At 30.3% G+C, this 16,156-nt stretch overlaps 1 protein-coding gene across 3 annotated transcripts in view; it reads right to left on the reverse strand.

Annotated features, from left to right (window-relative positions):
• Positions 1 to 16,156, reverse strand: part of LOC145296778 (utrophin-like) — a 230,199-nt gene that overhangs the window by 32,012 nt on the left and 182,031 nt on the right. For all 3 annotated transcript variants that reach the window (XM_080142837.1, XM_080142836.1, XM_080142835.1), the window contains 5 exons: positions 11,579 to 11,653; positions 8,626 to 8,830; positions 4,359 to 4,444; positions 1,778 to 1,857; positions 1,066 to 1,143 (listed from right to left, as the gene is read on the reverse strand). In XM_080142837.1, the coding sequence (XP_079998963.1) occupies positions 1,066 to 1,143; positions 1,778 to 1,857; positions 4,359 to 4,444; positions 8,626 to 8,830; positions 11,579 to 11,653 (524 nt within the window). The remainder of the gene's footprint in view (positions 1 to 1,065; positions 1,144 to 1,777; positions 1,858 to 4,358; positions 4,445 to 8,625; positions 8,831 to 11,578; positions 11,654 to 16,156) is intronic.

Below are 16,156 nucleotides of genomic sequence, written 5' to 3' on the forward strand. Positions count from 1 at the left end.
AGAATTTTGACAGAGTCACCCATACTGAATTTAGATTAAGAACAATGGCCTCCACATTTTGGCCAAGTTTCAGGAAAATCTAATGGATGGATCAAACGCTGTCGGGCAAAAAGTGTCATTTCAGGGCATTTTTGACCTTTTGAGCCTCTGGGGATGCCGAATCCCAGTGTAAATGGATAACGGTGCAGTTTCAGGCCTTGACACATGTATATTTGAGTTGACCACCGTGTAAAACCACTATATAGTCAGACATATCGAGCTTTTGTTGAAAGATATGAAAAAGGAGCTGCAAAAAGGTGTTTTTAGCACTAAAAGTCCCAGGGCATATGAACCAGAATTTTGCCAGGGTCACCCATACTGAATTTATATTAAGAACAATAGGCTCCACATTTTGGCTAAGTTTTAAAAAAATCTAACAGATGGATCAAAAGTTATGGGGCAAAATGTGTAATTTTTGGCCATTTTGGGGCATTTTTGACCTTTTTTGAGCCCCTGGAGGCGCAACAGGAATTTTTGCAAAAAATGTTTTTACTGTGCACATCTATTTAATGAAATACAATTTGTGTGAAAATTTCAGGAAAAACTAATGGATGGTTATCTGGCAATAGTCCAGTCTAATGGACGCATGGAAGCACGGACACCACTGAAAACATAAGTCCCTCTCTGATAAATTGGGGGACCAATAAAATACTAAATAAAGACTAAGAAAACTTATAAAACACAAATTTTTGTTTTCTCCAGAAAACAGTTATAACAGAACCTAAGTGGTAAAGATCTTCAGCAGTTAAAAGTAAAAACAATTAAAAATCTCAGCATGTTTAAATAAATGATTGAATCCATCTTGGCAAAAGGGGAGATAAGCATGCTGTTGATAGACAGATTTACTAAATTTGAGGAGGAAGACTAATCCAAGTTAGACCCGATTCAAATAATTTGGAAGATTCTAGACACCATCAGCAAATTAGAGATGCGTTTCATATCATTGTTCAAAGAGTTCAAACTTTACAAAACAATAATTATGCTGTCTCACACTCTAGTTGGTGCAATATAAATACCGATACATACCATCTGAAGACAACTCTCTAGAGCAGGAGTAGAATTAAGTCCACCATAAGCATTGCCCTCATGTAGCATGTCAGGAATCTAAAAAAAAAAAAAAAAAAAAAAAAAAAGAAAAGAAAAAAAGAAAAGTTATTAGTAACAAGAAAAAAAAATGTCCAAGTTCTTTTCCTCCACCTTCATTCACATGAGAGTGATAATTAATGTTGTCTGCTAAGAAATTATTCACAGTAATCTGCTCTGGATCATATCCAAGTTATCTCCCCTGAATTATACTGATCAACAAGACAACACACTTTGCTGAGAGTAAAAAAAAAAAAAAAAATTTTTAAGAAAATAGTTTGCCAGGAGTTCAATTTCCAACTTGCAGCTTAAACCTACAACTATCACTTCCGCTTTTTTTTTTTTTTTTTTTTAAATATATGTGAACCAAAATCATGTGTTGAAGCCAAGACAACATTAACATGGAAGTTAAGAATGTAAGGCAAGTTGGTCTGACAGGCAGGTTTTAGCTATAGAAAGAGAATTGAGTTCCAGAGTTCCATCTCATCCTGCAACATCATAGAAGTTTTTAGTGTCAGATCTACATAGCATCTGTCTAGGAAATTTAAAAAAATATAATCTGAAGATTTACTGATGGTAATCAAAAAACAAGATAAAAATGACAAAAATTGGTTGTTATTAAGAAAAGCCAAGCAAATCTATATGTGCCACTTACTCTCATCAAAGCCACAAGAAAACTGGACAAGACTGTGCAGTCGATGAAGGTGCTCGGATCACTAATTTCTTCATAAAAGTCTGCATGAAAATAAACAATAAAAAAATATGGTTATATTCTTCAGCTAAACTTATTTTTTTTATATAATTATAAAGAAAAAACGGTTCTTGTCCAAGATTGCCTTTATATTAATCCTATTTGACCTGAATTATGATACAGATGATTAAAAAAATATTTGTTAATTTTAGATGCCAGCATACTGAATGTAATGCAATCTGGAGGTATCTGGCAGATACTGATGAACTAATGAGTACAAGGCGTGTTTGAACCGATTCCCACTTTATGCCGTTATATTCATTTATTTATGACTGAATGAATTAGTTCAATCAGCTCATAAAGGGTTAAAAAACAAAAATAAAAAAATCTGTATGATGTACCATGATGAAACAAAAATATATTCCAAAAATCACGTAAATTGCTCAAATAGTTTTATTTTTATATAAAAAAAAATGAATAATGGAATTTTGTATGCACTATGATATGAATCTAGTAAATATGAATTATTATTGAGTTATTTGCCTTGTTGGGAGGTGACGATAGTTCAGTGGTTAACTACATAGACTGACAACCTGAGTGTTCCAAATGTGAATCCAGTGTGTTCCACAAAAATCAATTTCATTTAGGATGTTGGTGATCTTCACGTAGTCCCTCCTGTGAATACCTGATGTCTTTCTCAAAATAATTCTGACTAGAAAAATATCGGGGAAACCGATACCAACAATAGAAACTTCAAATGCATATGATATGGTTATGATCTGTCTTGTTCTTTGATATTTTTTTTTTCTAAATGGCGGGTGAGGCAGTCATTTCTCAGATACTCATAAAATTTGATTTTCTTATTTGAAATTAAAACTACTTGATCAATTGATGTAATTTTTGGAATATGTTTTAATTTTGTCAGACACATACAGATTTTTTTTGGTTATTTTTCTTTTTCAATATAAGAGGAATTCTGGACAAGAATAAAAAGAAAAAATTTAAGACAAAAAAATCAACTCTAAAGGAGAAGAATCTAGAACATTTCATGCAGAGCAATTTTTTTTTTTATTAAATTTTTTGTATCTAACTTATTTTAAATGCTTTTTGGAGGGTGGGGCACTCCCTAAATAGTGAAGTTTACAAGAAAAAAATAATGTCCCCATGTTACTTGCTGGGTTGTAAATTCATAATGATCAGTTTAAAAATAAATAAATAAATAAAAAAAATTATATATATATATATATATATATATATATGCACCCTCTTAAATGTTAACATTTATTTAAAAAAAATAAAATGCTCACTGTAATTTTGAAAATATATATTCCAAAATTCATAATGATCTATTCATTAGTTATGGGGATTTTCTTTCTTTCTTTATATATATATATATATATATATATATATATATATAGGGTATTTTTTAAGCGGCAGCAAACTTTAAATTAAAATAAATCACAGAAAAATATTTCTATTATACAAATATGTAATTTAATCTAAAAATTAATGCTTGACTTTTATAATTTATATAAAATTTCTAGCATATGCCCTTCCTTTTTCTGCAGCTTGCACATATATGCCAAAATCTAGAAGTCCCCTCTTCACAAACACTACATATTAAATTAGGCTGTATTTCGGCAATAATGTGGCAAATGTTGTCTTCCAAGGACAGGCAACACCGGGGACCTGATAGTATATTTATAAAGCAAATGGTAAAATGATTTATGTAAAAATCATTTATTTAGGCACCAAGAACTGAATATATATATATATATATATATATATATAAATCTATATATATATATATATATATATATATATAAATCTAACTTTTTAAATATAGAAAATACCAGTACAAAATATTTGAAAATATTTCACGTGCACGGGGATGGTGCTGTTAAAGAGAAAGATATTTTAGTGACGTCATATAGTCGTTAATGTAATTTTAAAACTAAATAAGAATATTAACTGCGTTTCATAGTTTTAAAATTACATTAACGACTAAAATAGTTTTAAAATTACATTAACGTCACTAAAATATCTTTCTCTTTAACAGCACCAGCCCTCACCCTTCCTTTTTGAATTTCCAACGTCTTTTTCCGTTTCTCTGAAATAGAACTGCGTCACACTACACGTGAAACATTTTCAAATATTTTGTACTGGTATTTTTTGTTTCTTAATCTCATTCATCCAGAGGAAGTCTCGAAATAAAGACGAAACGTTGATGAACACATAATACGGTTTGTTCCTTTTTATTTTCTCTCTCTCTCTCTCTATATATATATATATATATATATATATATATATATATATATATATATATATATATATATATATATACACACACAGATGTGTATTATTAAAATATGTCTCAAGTATTATCAAAAAAGTGATTTACATTTTTCTCACTTTCTGTTTTTCCCTTCACACGTTCTTTTTATCATATCTGACTTTCTGACTTAGCTAGTCCCTTGCACCACTGTCTTTGAAGGATTCTAAGATGCATTTGTTTTTATAAAAAAAAAAACCCAAAAAAACTTACATTTGTATTTCTCTCCAAGTTGTCCGCCACACAAGGCTGCCAATGCTGTCTTCACAGAAAGAGCATGCACAACACCTCTTCGCTGTCTGTAAAAAAAATAAAAATAAAAAATAAAGAGTGATAAATATATACAAATATTTAGACAGCTATCAATGTATACATCCTGACACATATACAAATAAGTAAAAAAAAAAAAGTGCAGTATAAACTGATGATCATAGTGTGAAACTATCAGTTACCAAAGATTACACGTGTAAAATGTTGATTTTTAGATTCTACTAGCCTGGCGTTACTCAGTCGTACAATATGCTTAAACATATTTTAATTTATGCAGATTGCGTATGTGTTACTATACAGAATCAATTCTCTATTGCTTATTATATATTACGAGAAATAATTTGCCCGGTGGACTAATTAAAATAAAATAAAAAAAACAAAATAATAATGATGTCTTTCATCAAATTCCACCTGTATTTTTTATTTATTTTTTTTTTTTTACAATATCATGCCAGCTAATATTTGGGCTTGACAGTGAATGCCCTGGAAAAGTCACTTCTGATTAATGTTTAGTTTTAAAATATGCCAACGAAGAAATGATTTGCAGCTATTTTGAATGGTACCTCTTTTATCGTAAATTGAACTCATTAACAAGAAAAAATTAAAATAAAATGGTAAGGTACACCCGGGCTTGAACAGGGGGTCATTCGATTCAAATGTTATACCACTAAGCTATATCTCCAGATTATAATAAATCTGTTTTTTTTTTTTTTTAGAAATGATTTCCATAGCCCTTGAGATCCCTGGAGGGGCATAGGCCATCTACAACTTTTGTACATGTTTTAGTAGCGAGGAGTTCTTTTTACAGAATGAGGGTGCTGACCCTACGCCCAACCTTCCCAGAAGGTACATACAGTGCCTAGCCTTCCCAAATGGTCACCCATCTGGTACTGGCCAGGCTCAATGTTGCTTAACTTCGGTGATCTGGCGAGAACAGGTGTGTCAACGTGATTGTGCCGTACAAGAAATGATTTGCTGAGATTTTATTATCTCCCTTGGCCAGTGTAATGTAAAATAGTCCCCTGTAAAAATTATTCTTTTTTTTATCAACAAGAGAGAAATAAGAGAGACTATTTTTAAGATAGTTTTTTTTTTTTTTTGATTTTTGATACTTATCAGATGAATTTCTCTGCAAAACATATCTAAGAACACAGCCAGACATAAATTAGCATTGTGTGAAATCTGCAAAAGATAGGCTCAGCTATTTTGGAACCGATGAGCAAGGAACTCTTACACAAACTGACTTTTATATAATAGTAGACTGTATATATCCACTTGATCATTAATGATCAAATTTTTTTTGTAATGTTTATCTTTTTTTATTGAGTCACCGCTTATCAAGGCCTGGGAACCATTTAAGGATAAGGGTTAATGAGTGTCAGGTGAAACAACACTGATAATCAGGATGATGAAATTTAGGTAAAAACTGATTATTTAAGAGGATGGCTCAACAAGAACTTATTTACATTGGACTTGGTAGATGGTGAGACAGCACCATAATGATTGGTAATCGCGGAACTTGGGTCAGCTTTAATCATATAAGAGGACATCTCAACAAGAACTTATTTATTCATTTATTTATTGTGGGCTATTATCCTCATCTTTTAGTTGTCGTTTCACGATGTTTCGGCTTGTGGCGCAGTGGATAGAGACGTTGAATCTTTACAGCTCCAGGTGAGCATTGTCTGAAAATAGTGGTTTCAATCCTATGTAAAGCCGGCCAGAGGCTTAGTTGACCAAAACATGGTGAGACAAAAAACAACTATGGAAGGTAGTAATTACTGGGAATGCTGTTAGGAGATTCAGAGTTCCTATTCCATCGTGATTACCACCTGACGAAGGCCAGAGGAATAGTTGGGCGAAACATCGTGAAACAACAACTAAAAGATGAGGATAATAGTCCGCAATAAATAAATGAATATATAATACTCATCTCAATTGATTAAATAATAAGAACTTATTTACATTAAACTTGAAAACGACCATGTTATACTCAGCTGGGAAACGTTCCCATGATACTGTGTTCTAAAGATATGCAGTTCTAAGGAAAAAAATTTCTGTCATGGAGTTTTCGTTTAGCTTTGATAGAGGGTTATAGCTAGGAGAGTGTTTGTCGGGGGGATCATAGAGTGAAGCTCAGTCGAGCAACCAAAGATATTTAATAACTTGAATGGCCAACGTACAAATGTAAAAGGGTTTATTGATGCAATTGAAAAGTGCTCTTGAATTGGAAGCCGGGTTTAATTTCAGAAGAGTTTCCAATGGGTAGCTATTCTATACAAGTCCTGGATGTGAAGAATTTTCAGTGGGTCGTTGTTCTGCACAGGTTCTGGACTTTATAATTTTGCAAGCAAAGAGCAAAAAATCCTTCTCGTGTTGACACAAAGAAATTATGTGCTGGAATGCGAAAAGATTCAATTTTTATGGAGCAATTCTGGTTTCTGATTGGTTGATAACAGAATGTGAATCAATCTGATTCGTCAGTTCCTATCAAGAGCGTTTATAAATAGAATCTCTTAACTTTCAGGGGTCATACTCCATCATATATAAAAAATATTGCAACAAGTGCAATAGATAGTTATGAGTGAGGTAGCTGTAATGCATATGGGGAACAGCCTGAGTGTACTCGCACTACCATTATACTCCTTGAGGCTAGAATTATAAGTGCATCGTATAATTTCTAGCATCACTGCATGTCTTTCATTGCTTGTTCTCAGAGTTTGAGGGTTGGATGTTTTAATCGTCGACTTAGTCACATGGCTTCTCTCTACTTGATTTGGTCCATTACCAATACTCCTGTTGACCTATGATCAGGTTCTGCTAATGTTATCACTTCACCTCTTCCTAAGTCAACCTCTGGGACATCAAAATTAATTATTCTTCTTGGCCACTTGTGGACTACCATGTGTTGGATGTGGCTGAACTATATTCCAGTGTAAGGTCTCATCTACTGAACTGAGGTCAAACCTGGATCTCAGCTTATTGAGAGGGGCTCTATCAGCTTTGAGGAGCATAGATATATCATTGTATGATTGCCACAAGTTAGTCGCATGAATACTGTCACTACAACACATACACACACCATATTTAATATTGAGAAAGCAGAAAATGCCAAAAAAATGATGCGTATTGAGTCACAAAATTCAAACATTCAAATTCTGACTAAAAAAAAGAATTCATGCATTTTAATATATATATATATATATACATATATATATACTCATATATTTCTTCAACCTGATAAAATGTTTTGGTTCTTGCCCAGAATTCTCAATTTATTAAAAAAATAATTAAAAAAATAAAGAAAAATCTATAATGTACATACCTGTGGTGAAACAAAAATATCATATTCCAAAAATCATGTAAATTGATCAAGTAGTTATTAAAGAAAAGCATTTTTAAGCAATTAGAGGAAATTCGTAGGCATTAGAAAATAAATCTAGTAAGTTTGAATTGCAGAGTGATCTCCCTTGTTTTTTGAGGTTTTTAAAATGGTAGGTGAGATGGTCACTCATCTGATACTCATAAAATTTAATTTTCTTATTTAAAAATAAAACTATTTGATCAATTTATATACTTTTTGGGATATATTTTTTGTTTTGTGTTGGGTATGTACATCAGATTTTTTTTATTTTCGTTTTTTTAATATTGGGGAAATTCTAGACAAGAATCATTATTTAAAAAAAACAAAAAAACAAAAGAAACAAGCAAAAAAAAAAAAAAAAAAAAAGATACATTTAGTATTTTTGTAAAAGTTTAGTTTTTTAAGTTTAAAATAAAATAATCCCTTTCTTTACTACCTTCTTAAATTTTTAATTTTTGAAAAAAAAAAAAAATCAGCTCCTTGAAATTACTATATTGATTGAACATAATTTTTACATTACTGAAAATAAAAAAACTAATTAAAATTACTGTTCAATTTTTAGAAGAATCTTCATTTTTCTAGTTTAATATAAAATGTCCTTCCCTCCTACTTTCATTCAAAAGGAGTGTTGTACCTGCTAAAAACTGAAATTATTTTTTCAAAAGATTTGTCTTATAATATAGACATTTGGTGATAACAATCAGAAAAAAAATCTGAATAACAAAAATCGATTATTGTGAAGCATTTTATGTTATTTATGCATGCCATATGCATTTTAAAGTGTTCTTAATTAACATGCATTTGACAAGGATCAAACAAAACAAAAAGGTAATTTCGCCATCTAACCTGTCGTATAAATTGAGGACAAAATTCTGGATAAGGTCAATTGACCGAATGCGTGTTGTGTCATCGAGTCTGGCATGTTTGCAGCCTGTGAAAAGATCTCGTAAAATTTGATTCAGGTCGTGGCAGTTAAGTAGCGGGTCTTCTCCCTGGGGGCAGCCATGTTGTTGAAATATGAAGCGTACTCTGTCGATTGTGATCAGGTCCACTGAAATAGAAGAGGAAAGGAAAAGAATAAAAGTTAGTGATTTTCTAATACTGGAATAGAGACCTGCCCTAATGGAAGTGGGGATAGGGAAGCATCTCCAATTATGCCCCCCCCCCCCTCCAAATCCCCCATTTCTTTCTTTATGATTAAAGTAAAAGATTGATTGGTCTGTTTTAATGAATATCAACACTTCTGGGTTAATTAATGCCAACTATTTTGGTAAAAGATTTTTGTATTTGAGATCCATAATATCTTATAATCTCTACTGTTGTGTGCGTGTGTGTGTGAGAGAGAGAGAGAGAGAGAGAGAGAGAGAGAGAGAGAGAGAGAGAGAGAGAGAGAGAGAGAGAGAGAGTTTGTTTCCTATAGACTCGAAAATGGCTAGGTCGATTTTTATGGAATTTCATACAAATGTGCTTTACACGCCTGTCATTGTAATTAGATGGATTTTGTATCGGAATGGCTTTGATAAGTATCAATAATTGAAATAATTTGATGAAAGAAGGAACAGGCGATTTTAACCAAAGTTAACACCTTACACAGCCTAACATCAAAAGTACATTTGAGAAGTTTTATTACCACACAAGTCAAAAGGCCTGACATAAAAATCAATGGTAGGTTCTTTGATATGACAGGTGTATATTCGAAGTGTTTTTATTTAAAGCACAAGTGCAACATGATAATTAACTTTTTCATTTAAAACTTTAATTCAAGCCATAATATAGAAAACAATTTTATACAAACAGTAGGTTCTCTACAGTGTATTGGTCTACAGTAGACTACAATGTATTGTTGACTAAGTCACTGCAAGAAGACATCTGAAGCTTCCCTTCAGTGAACTGCAATAGGTCACCAACTAAAGCAGGAAATCAATTAATTTGATTGAAAAATTGGCAATTCTACGTATTTTGATGACAAAGATATGGGAATGTGAAACATTCATTGATCATCATTCAATCCTGTGCAACGTCGGGTCTCCTGCTAGTATTTAATAGATTCTATTTTGTGTATAAATTTGTAGATTAATTTCCTTTTGCATATGTAAATTTTATAAATAAACAGTCCCTAATTGCAAAAACAGAGGATTTAGCTTTGTTTATTAAGTTTATAGATATTATATTTTTGGTAAACTATAAGTTGTCACACTGACATCAAACAATTCCTTCATGGTGCCACCATTGTAGTATCTTTGTGGAATCAACACATTCTGTTATAAATTAGATCACTATCATTAGGACATGATAAATCGCTAACTATGGCGGTTCATTCTGCTCTAGCAGGAATGAATGAAAGGAATAGGGAAAGGACAACTTCCTCCCTTTATGATTTCCTACAACCATGTTTCCGTTCTAGCAGATTGCATTTTATTGTCAGTAATTGATTTTACTGCAATCAATTTAGTTTATTAGTTTCATACATAAAGCATTATTAGTTTCATACATAAAGCAAATTTCACAGTGTATAAGGATTATTTGATACTGGAGATATTCATAATCGTACCCTATTTCCAAAAGAGGGGAGATATAACATATGAGAAGTATTTGGAATCAAGTCTCCCCTTGCTGTTATTTCAGATCATTTGAAACTATAGCAGCAAGTTTTAGGCTTCCCTCCATCAAGGCCAAAGGTTTTGAGGAAATATCAGATATTTTGTAATTCATATGCAAAACTAGGAAAACAAATGACTATAATTGAAATATTTTATGGCTGTAAAAAAGTGCCAAAAATAGGCATGAGGTTTTGGGGGAAATTATATATATATATATATATATATGTGTGTGTGTGTGGAAAATATGCTTATATAATTATATTTCATCCTTTATACCACTCCTTTTATTTATAAAGCTCAATGTATGTTAAATATAACTACAGGGCATATACAAATAAATGATAAAAATTCTATACTGTAAATTCCAAAATATTGTTCATCTTACTGTTTATTTTTTTTCAGCATATTAAAATGTTCAATATTTTTCTTGATCAAAACAAATATATGTTTTGATCAGAAATAAAAGTGCAATGATAACACTTACATGAATTACATGCTTGTATATTTTCCATCATGTTATATTTTATTTTTCTGAATGTTAAGAAATTCATCATTTTTATCCGAGAAACACATTTTGTATACACTACTAGCTATCTGGCATTGCCCGGGATGCAATGTAATAATTTTAGTTTTTCATTTTATTTCTTTGTACACTTCTTAAACTTCTACAGAAAAAAAAAAGAAAATTTAGTTGATAAGTAAACAACCCTTATTTATAGTCTTCAATTAAATATGGGTTGATTTTTGTTTCTAGGTTATTGCTTAAAAATGATTTACATTGGTCTTCCATGGAAAATTAAGTAATTTTTAAAACAAATTGTAGTGAAATACGTTATATTGTTAATAACATGATATAATAATAAAAAATGAAAGTGGGCTTGTCAGAAGCAAAGTCTGATTTTTTTTGTCAGCTTAAATACTATTTGGGTTTGACTTTGAAAATATGACAAGATAATTTTATGCATCAAATATAGAATATAGATATAATAAATATGTTGCATACATTTCATAAATACATCATTCTACGAAATGTCTAATTTTTACAAATCAATATAATCTTTTATGAATATTATTTTTCATTTTATTAGACTAATGGTCTATTTCAAGAATAATTTTCAACCAACAATTTTTTTATCTTTGATTAGCTTTTTTAAGCTATTGTGAACAAAGTTTCCATTTAAAAAACATTGATGACTTACAGTTCAGTTTCTGCTGAAGGTAGCGCAATTTCATGGCAGTGCGGTATGCAGCAAAACGAATATTGTTAAAATCACCTGAAAAAAAAAAAAAAAAAAATAAATAAATATGAGAAAAGAGTTACATTACATATTTCAAAAACTGTTATCCTCATCAGTCTAATAAGAAGGGCTACCAATGTTACCCAGGGCCATAAAAATAGAAAAGATGTCAAAAGTGTGTATAACGTCTGTATATCAAAACTTATCTCTCTTCCTCTTTCAAATTGTCACTACCTTTCTCTCTTTTCCCTTCTTCATATTTTTCACAATAAGATAAGTGATTCACCCCTCCTTTATATAATAGATATAATTGAAAATAGTTGATCATGCCCCATCCTCACTCCCGATGGAATCTAGGTAAGTTGATCTCAAAGAATGAATAAATTTTTTTTATTTTATTTAAAAAAATTTAGATATTATTCAACCATGGCAATGCTGTTCAAGAATATACAAACTTTGTGGGTGTTTGGTTTGTAGTTTTTTTTTTACTTTTAGCCACACACACAGCTTTATATAATTAATTCAGAATGTTTTGATCATATATATATAACAGCAACAATGAAGATGATAACAGTCCAAACATGTAAATAGTAAAGTAAAATCTTATCTAAAAAAATTGTCAAATATGATAACTGAATTTAATGAAATTAATAATATTTAGATTTTACTTAAAGAATGAATCAGGCAATCATGCTATCTTCTATAATATAAATCTCATCTGTCTGTTTAAATGTATGTACATATATAGTATGTACATATGTATGTATGTTTGTTTGTATGTATGTCTGCCTAAAACTTTCGACAGAGGCGACAGATTTTCACGAAATCAGCATCGTTTTGAAGCTTGACCCTTCGGACGACAAACATCAAAAAATTAACTAAAAATATTAATTCCTTCAACCTAAACTGGGCCTTTTTTCTACAGGAAGGGGTCGCTTTTTTTCGCCAATATTTTTGAAATTCAACACCTCTTTTCGATTGACTAACCTTAATTTAAACATTTGTTACTTCCGGTTTGGCGATGGGTGCCACAGCAAAGACGTCATGTTTTTTTTTTTAATGTTCTTTTCCTCCTTTGTGGTACGGGTTCGAGCATTCCTGCCTACTACCACTTTTTTTTTTTTTATTTGATAAACCCCCACCTCCAAACAGCCGAGCAACGCCGGCCACCCAGGCTAGTCTATATATATAAAAGGCAATATGTGTCAGTGTGTGTTTGCAGGTCTCCCCAAAACTTTCAACACATGCAAGGAAACACTAACAAAATCGGTATTGTTAGAAAGATGAAGCTCTCAAACGACAAATATCCAAAAATTGACCAAATACATTAATTTTTTTCACTGTCAACTGGGCTGTTTTTTTCCAAGGAGGGGATCAGTTTTTGCATTGACATTTTTGCAAAGTCATTCACGCCTCACAATCTCAACGTACATATAGAAGACGTTATTTCGAAGGCTACATCAAAAATTGCATGGGCGAGACGACTAAACCGTTTGCTTTTTTTTTTTTTTTTTTCATCTCCTTTTCCTCTTAGTGTTACAGCCTGGCTATTGTGATTAATTTTGTTTTGTTTTTGTACTTGCATGGGTACTTGCTATTTTCATTTTTGTTTTTTCAGGGGGTTGGTTAATTTTTTTTATTTGCACTTATATGGATACTCGCTGCTACTTTGACTGAACATTTTTTTAAGGGTTGGGTTTCTCAATAACCTTAATATACCACCTCTCTATGAGTCCATGTTAAAAAAAAAAAAAAAAAATTCAATCGAACTCATCAATGTTGATATTTAATCCTGATTGATATGTTTCATTTCTTATCAATTTTATTTTTATTAATCTATATACATAAAACAGTAAATGTATGCATGAGAATATATTTAACCGATAAACTTAAACCACTGGTTACATAATGAAATTAACAGGGAATCAAGGATGGTTTATAACGAGTAAAATCTTTGTTTGGATGGATGAATTACGTGTACAGGAATATATCGGCAAGTTGAAATGAACATTTTGCATTTCAACTTGCCGACATTTCTATGCACAAATTCATTCATAGCTTAAAGTAGTTTAATTTTAAATCTTTCTTATAGCTCAAACGGTACAGAATGTAGCTGGAGCACTAAATGTTTTGGTTTCGATTCTAGCTGATGTCGGCCTAAGTCATTTATTTTTTAAAAAGTTTTCAACTTCGTACCATCCATCTATCTATCTAAAAGATATTAGTTTTTTTATATTTAAATTTCATTCAGAAAAATAATTTTTCAAAATAAAAATTTATTATTTGAACAAAGAATACAATATTACCTCCCAAAAATAATTTGTAAGACTTGATACCACAAGATTCATTGATCTGTGATCTAATTCATCTCATTATTCTGATTATATATATATATATATATATATATATACACACTAGCTGTACCCGGCCACGCGTTGCTGTGGCTCAGTTTGTTAAAATGGAACACATTTCTCAAGAAAAATTGCATTTTGTTCGTTTATTTACCTTTATTATTTTTTGCAATTTTTTTTATCAATAAAAGTTGTTTTTTTCCCCCCCAAAAAAATTAATTTTTTACCATAAATTGTTAGGTGAAAGTTTTTTTTTTTTTTTTTTTAAAGAAATTTGGCAGTAAACGTTTCTTTTTGAAAACGGAATTTTTATTATAAAAAGAACAGATGAATGCTTTATATGAACATTGTAAATAGTTAGGTGAAAGTAGAGAAAAGTTTGATTTTTTTTTTTTTTTCAAGAGACTGTACAAATTATTTTGTTTCAACAAATGTTAAGAAAAACAGAAAACATACTTCCATCATTAATTATGCAAAAAAAATAAAGTGGAAAACTTTCTGTTATTAATGTTTGCTAAAAAATAAATACAGTAAACTTCGCTGAAGTGTTAGCATATGCTGCATTTTAAAAAGTTGGTTCATGCTGACAATTAAATAAAATAAACGTCTAAAAATTAGTAAAAATAAGTAAAATCATGAATGACGGCTCTTGGGGGGGGGCAAGTAAGTAGGAACAACACAATCATTTGTGTAAAATAATTAATATTGAGAAATTGTAACCAATACCAAAAAAAAAAAAAATACCTGATACCAAATGCAGTAAAATTCAAGTAGTATACGTGCTGAAACTGTGTTTAAGTTATTTTTTATTTCATTTCTTTTATTAAAAGTTGTCTTTCCAATAATTAACTGGTTGCATGTCGTTTAACCATTGGGGACTTCACTCTTGGAAAATTGTATAAAAAATCTATGACTATCACTAACTCTAAATTTGGGAGTGCAACTCGAACTTAGGGTTAGTGATAGATAAGTCGTTTGTTAGGTGTGTCAGAAATTTCGTGAAAAATATTGAATAATTCCACCCTGTTTTCCAAGCTTATAACTCCTCGAAAAATGTAATTCAAGCCCTAAGTTTTTTTTCAATTAAAGGAGCAAGGACCAAGGTTTCATTTAAAAGAAAAGAAAACAAAAAAAACAAACAACGTGGTTTAAAAAAAAAAACAAAAAAAAACGTTTTAAACTTCGGACTTTACAGGTAAATTTCTAAAAAACATTACTTTTTTTTTTTTTAAATTTGAATATATTATTTATTGATCTTTTCTCTTCAATTTGTGATATATAAAGCTTTGGTGAGTAAATTAATTATTTACTTTTTAATAGACATTTCAAAATGGGAGGTGTGAATTAATTCGGCCCCCTGTCTTTCCAAGCTTATAACTACTCGAAAAATATAATTTAAGCCCTAATTTTTTTTCAATTAAAGGAGCAAGGACCAAGGTTTCATTTAAAAAAAAAAAAAAACAAGAAAAAAAACGTTTTTTTTTTAAAAAGAAAAGGTTTTAAACTTCGGACTTTACAGGTAAATTTCTAAAAAACACTACTTTTTTTGTTTTAAATTTAAATATATTTATTGATCTTTTATATTCAATTTGTGATATATAAAACTTTGGTGAGTAAATTAATTATTTACTTTTTAATAGACATTTGAAAATTGGGGGGGGCTTGAATTAAAAAAAAACGTTTGTCTAAAATATTATATTCAGTTTATTGGAAAGAGCATAAAATTTCACATTGACCCTGAAAATATCGTAAAAATTGAATCAATAGAAAAATTTTGATAGATTTTTAAAGTTTAAAAATTGAAAATACTGAGCTCGTAAAATTCAATTAATTTCATTACTGTTTTTTAAAAAATAAAAAAATAATATTACTTTTTATACAATTTTAATAGTTTATTTTGGAAGTATAATCCATAAAGAAAAAAAACAACCCACCTTTAAAAGAGAAATTATGAGTTTTTTTTATATTTTATTCGCAGTTTCGTGTTAGGGGTGTCAAAAATTCCTACAAAAATTCTGATACACCTAGTCATTTGTTTACAACTACTGAGAAATTAAGCCGCCTTACTCCTTAAGCGATAAGCGGATATTTGTTTATTATTTTTTTTTTTTATTCAGTGTGTAAAATCCACTTTGAACAACATATTTGGAAATTAGAAAAAAACAAAAACAAACAAACTTTGTTTTAG

This window comes from Euprymna scolopes, chromosome 17 (genome assembly GCF_053919585.1).
Source record: "Euprymna scolopes isolate OS-2025 chromosome 17, ASM5391958v1, whole genome shotgun sequence".
NCBI classification, from domain to species: domain Eukaryota; kingdom Metazoa; phylum Mollusca; class Cephalopoda; order Sepiida; family Sepiolidae; genus Euprymna; species Euprymna scolopes.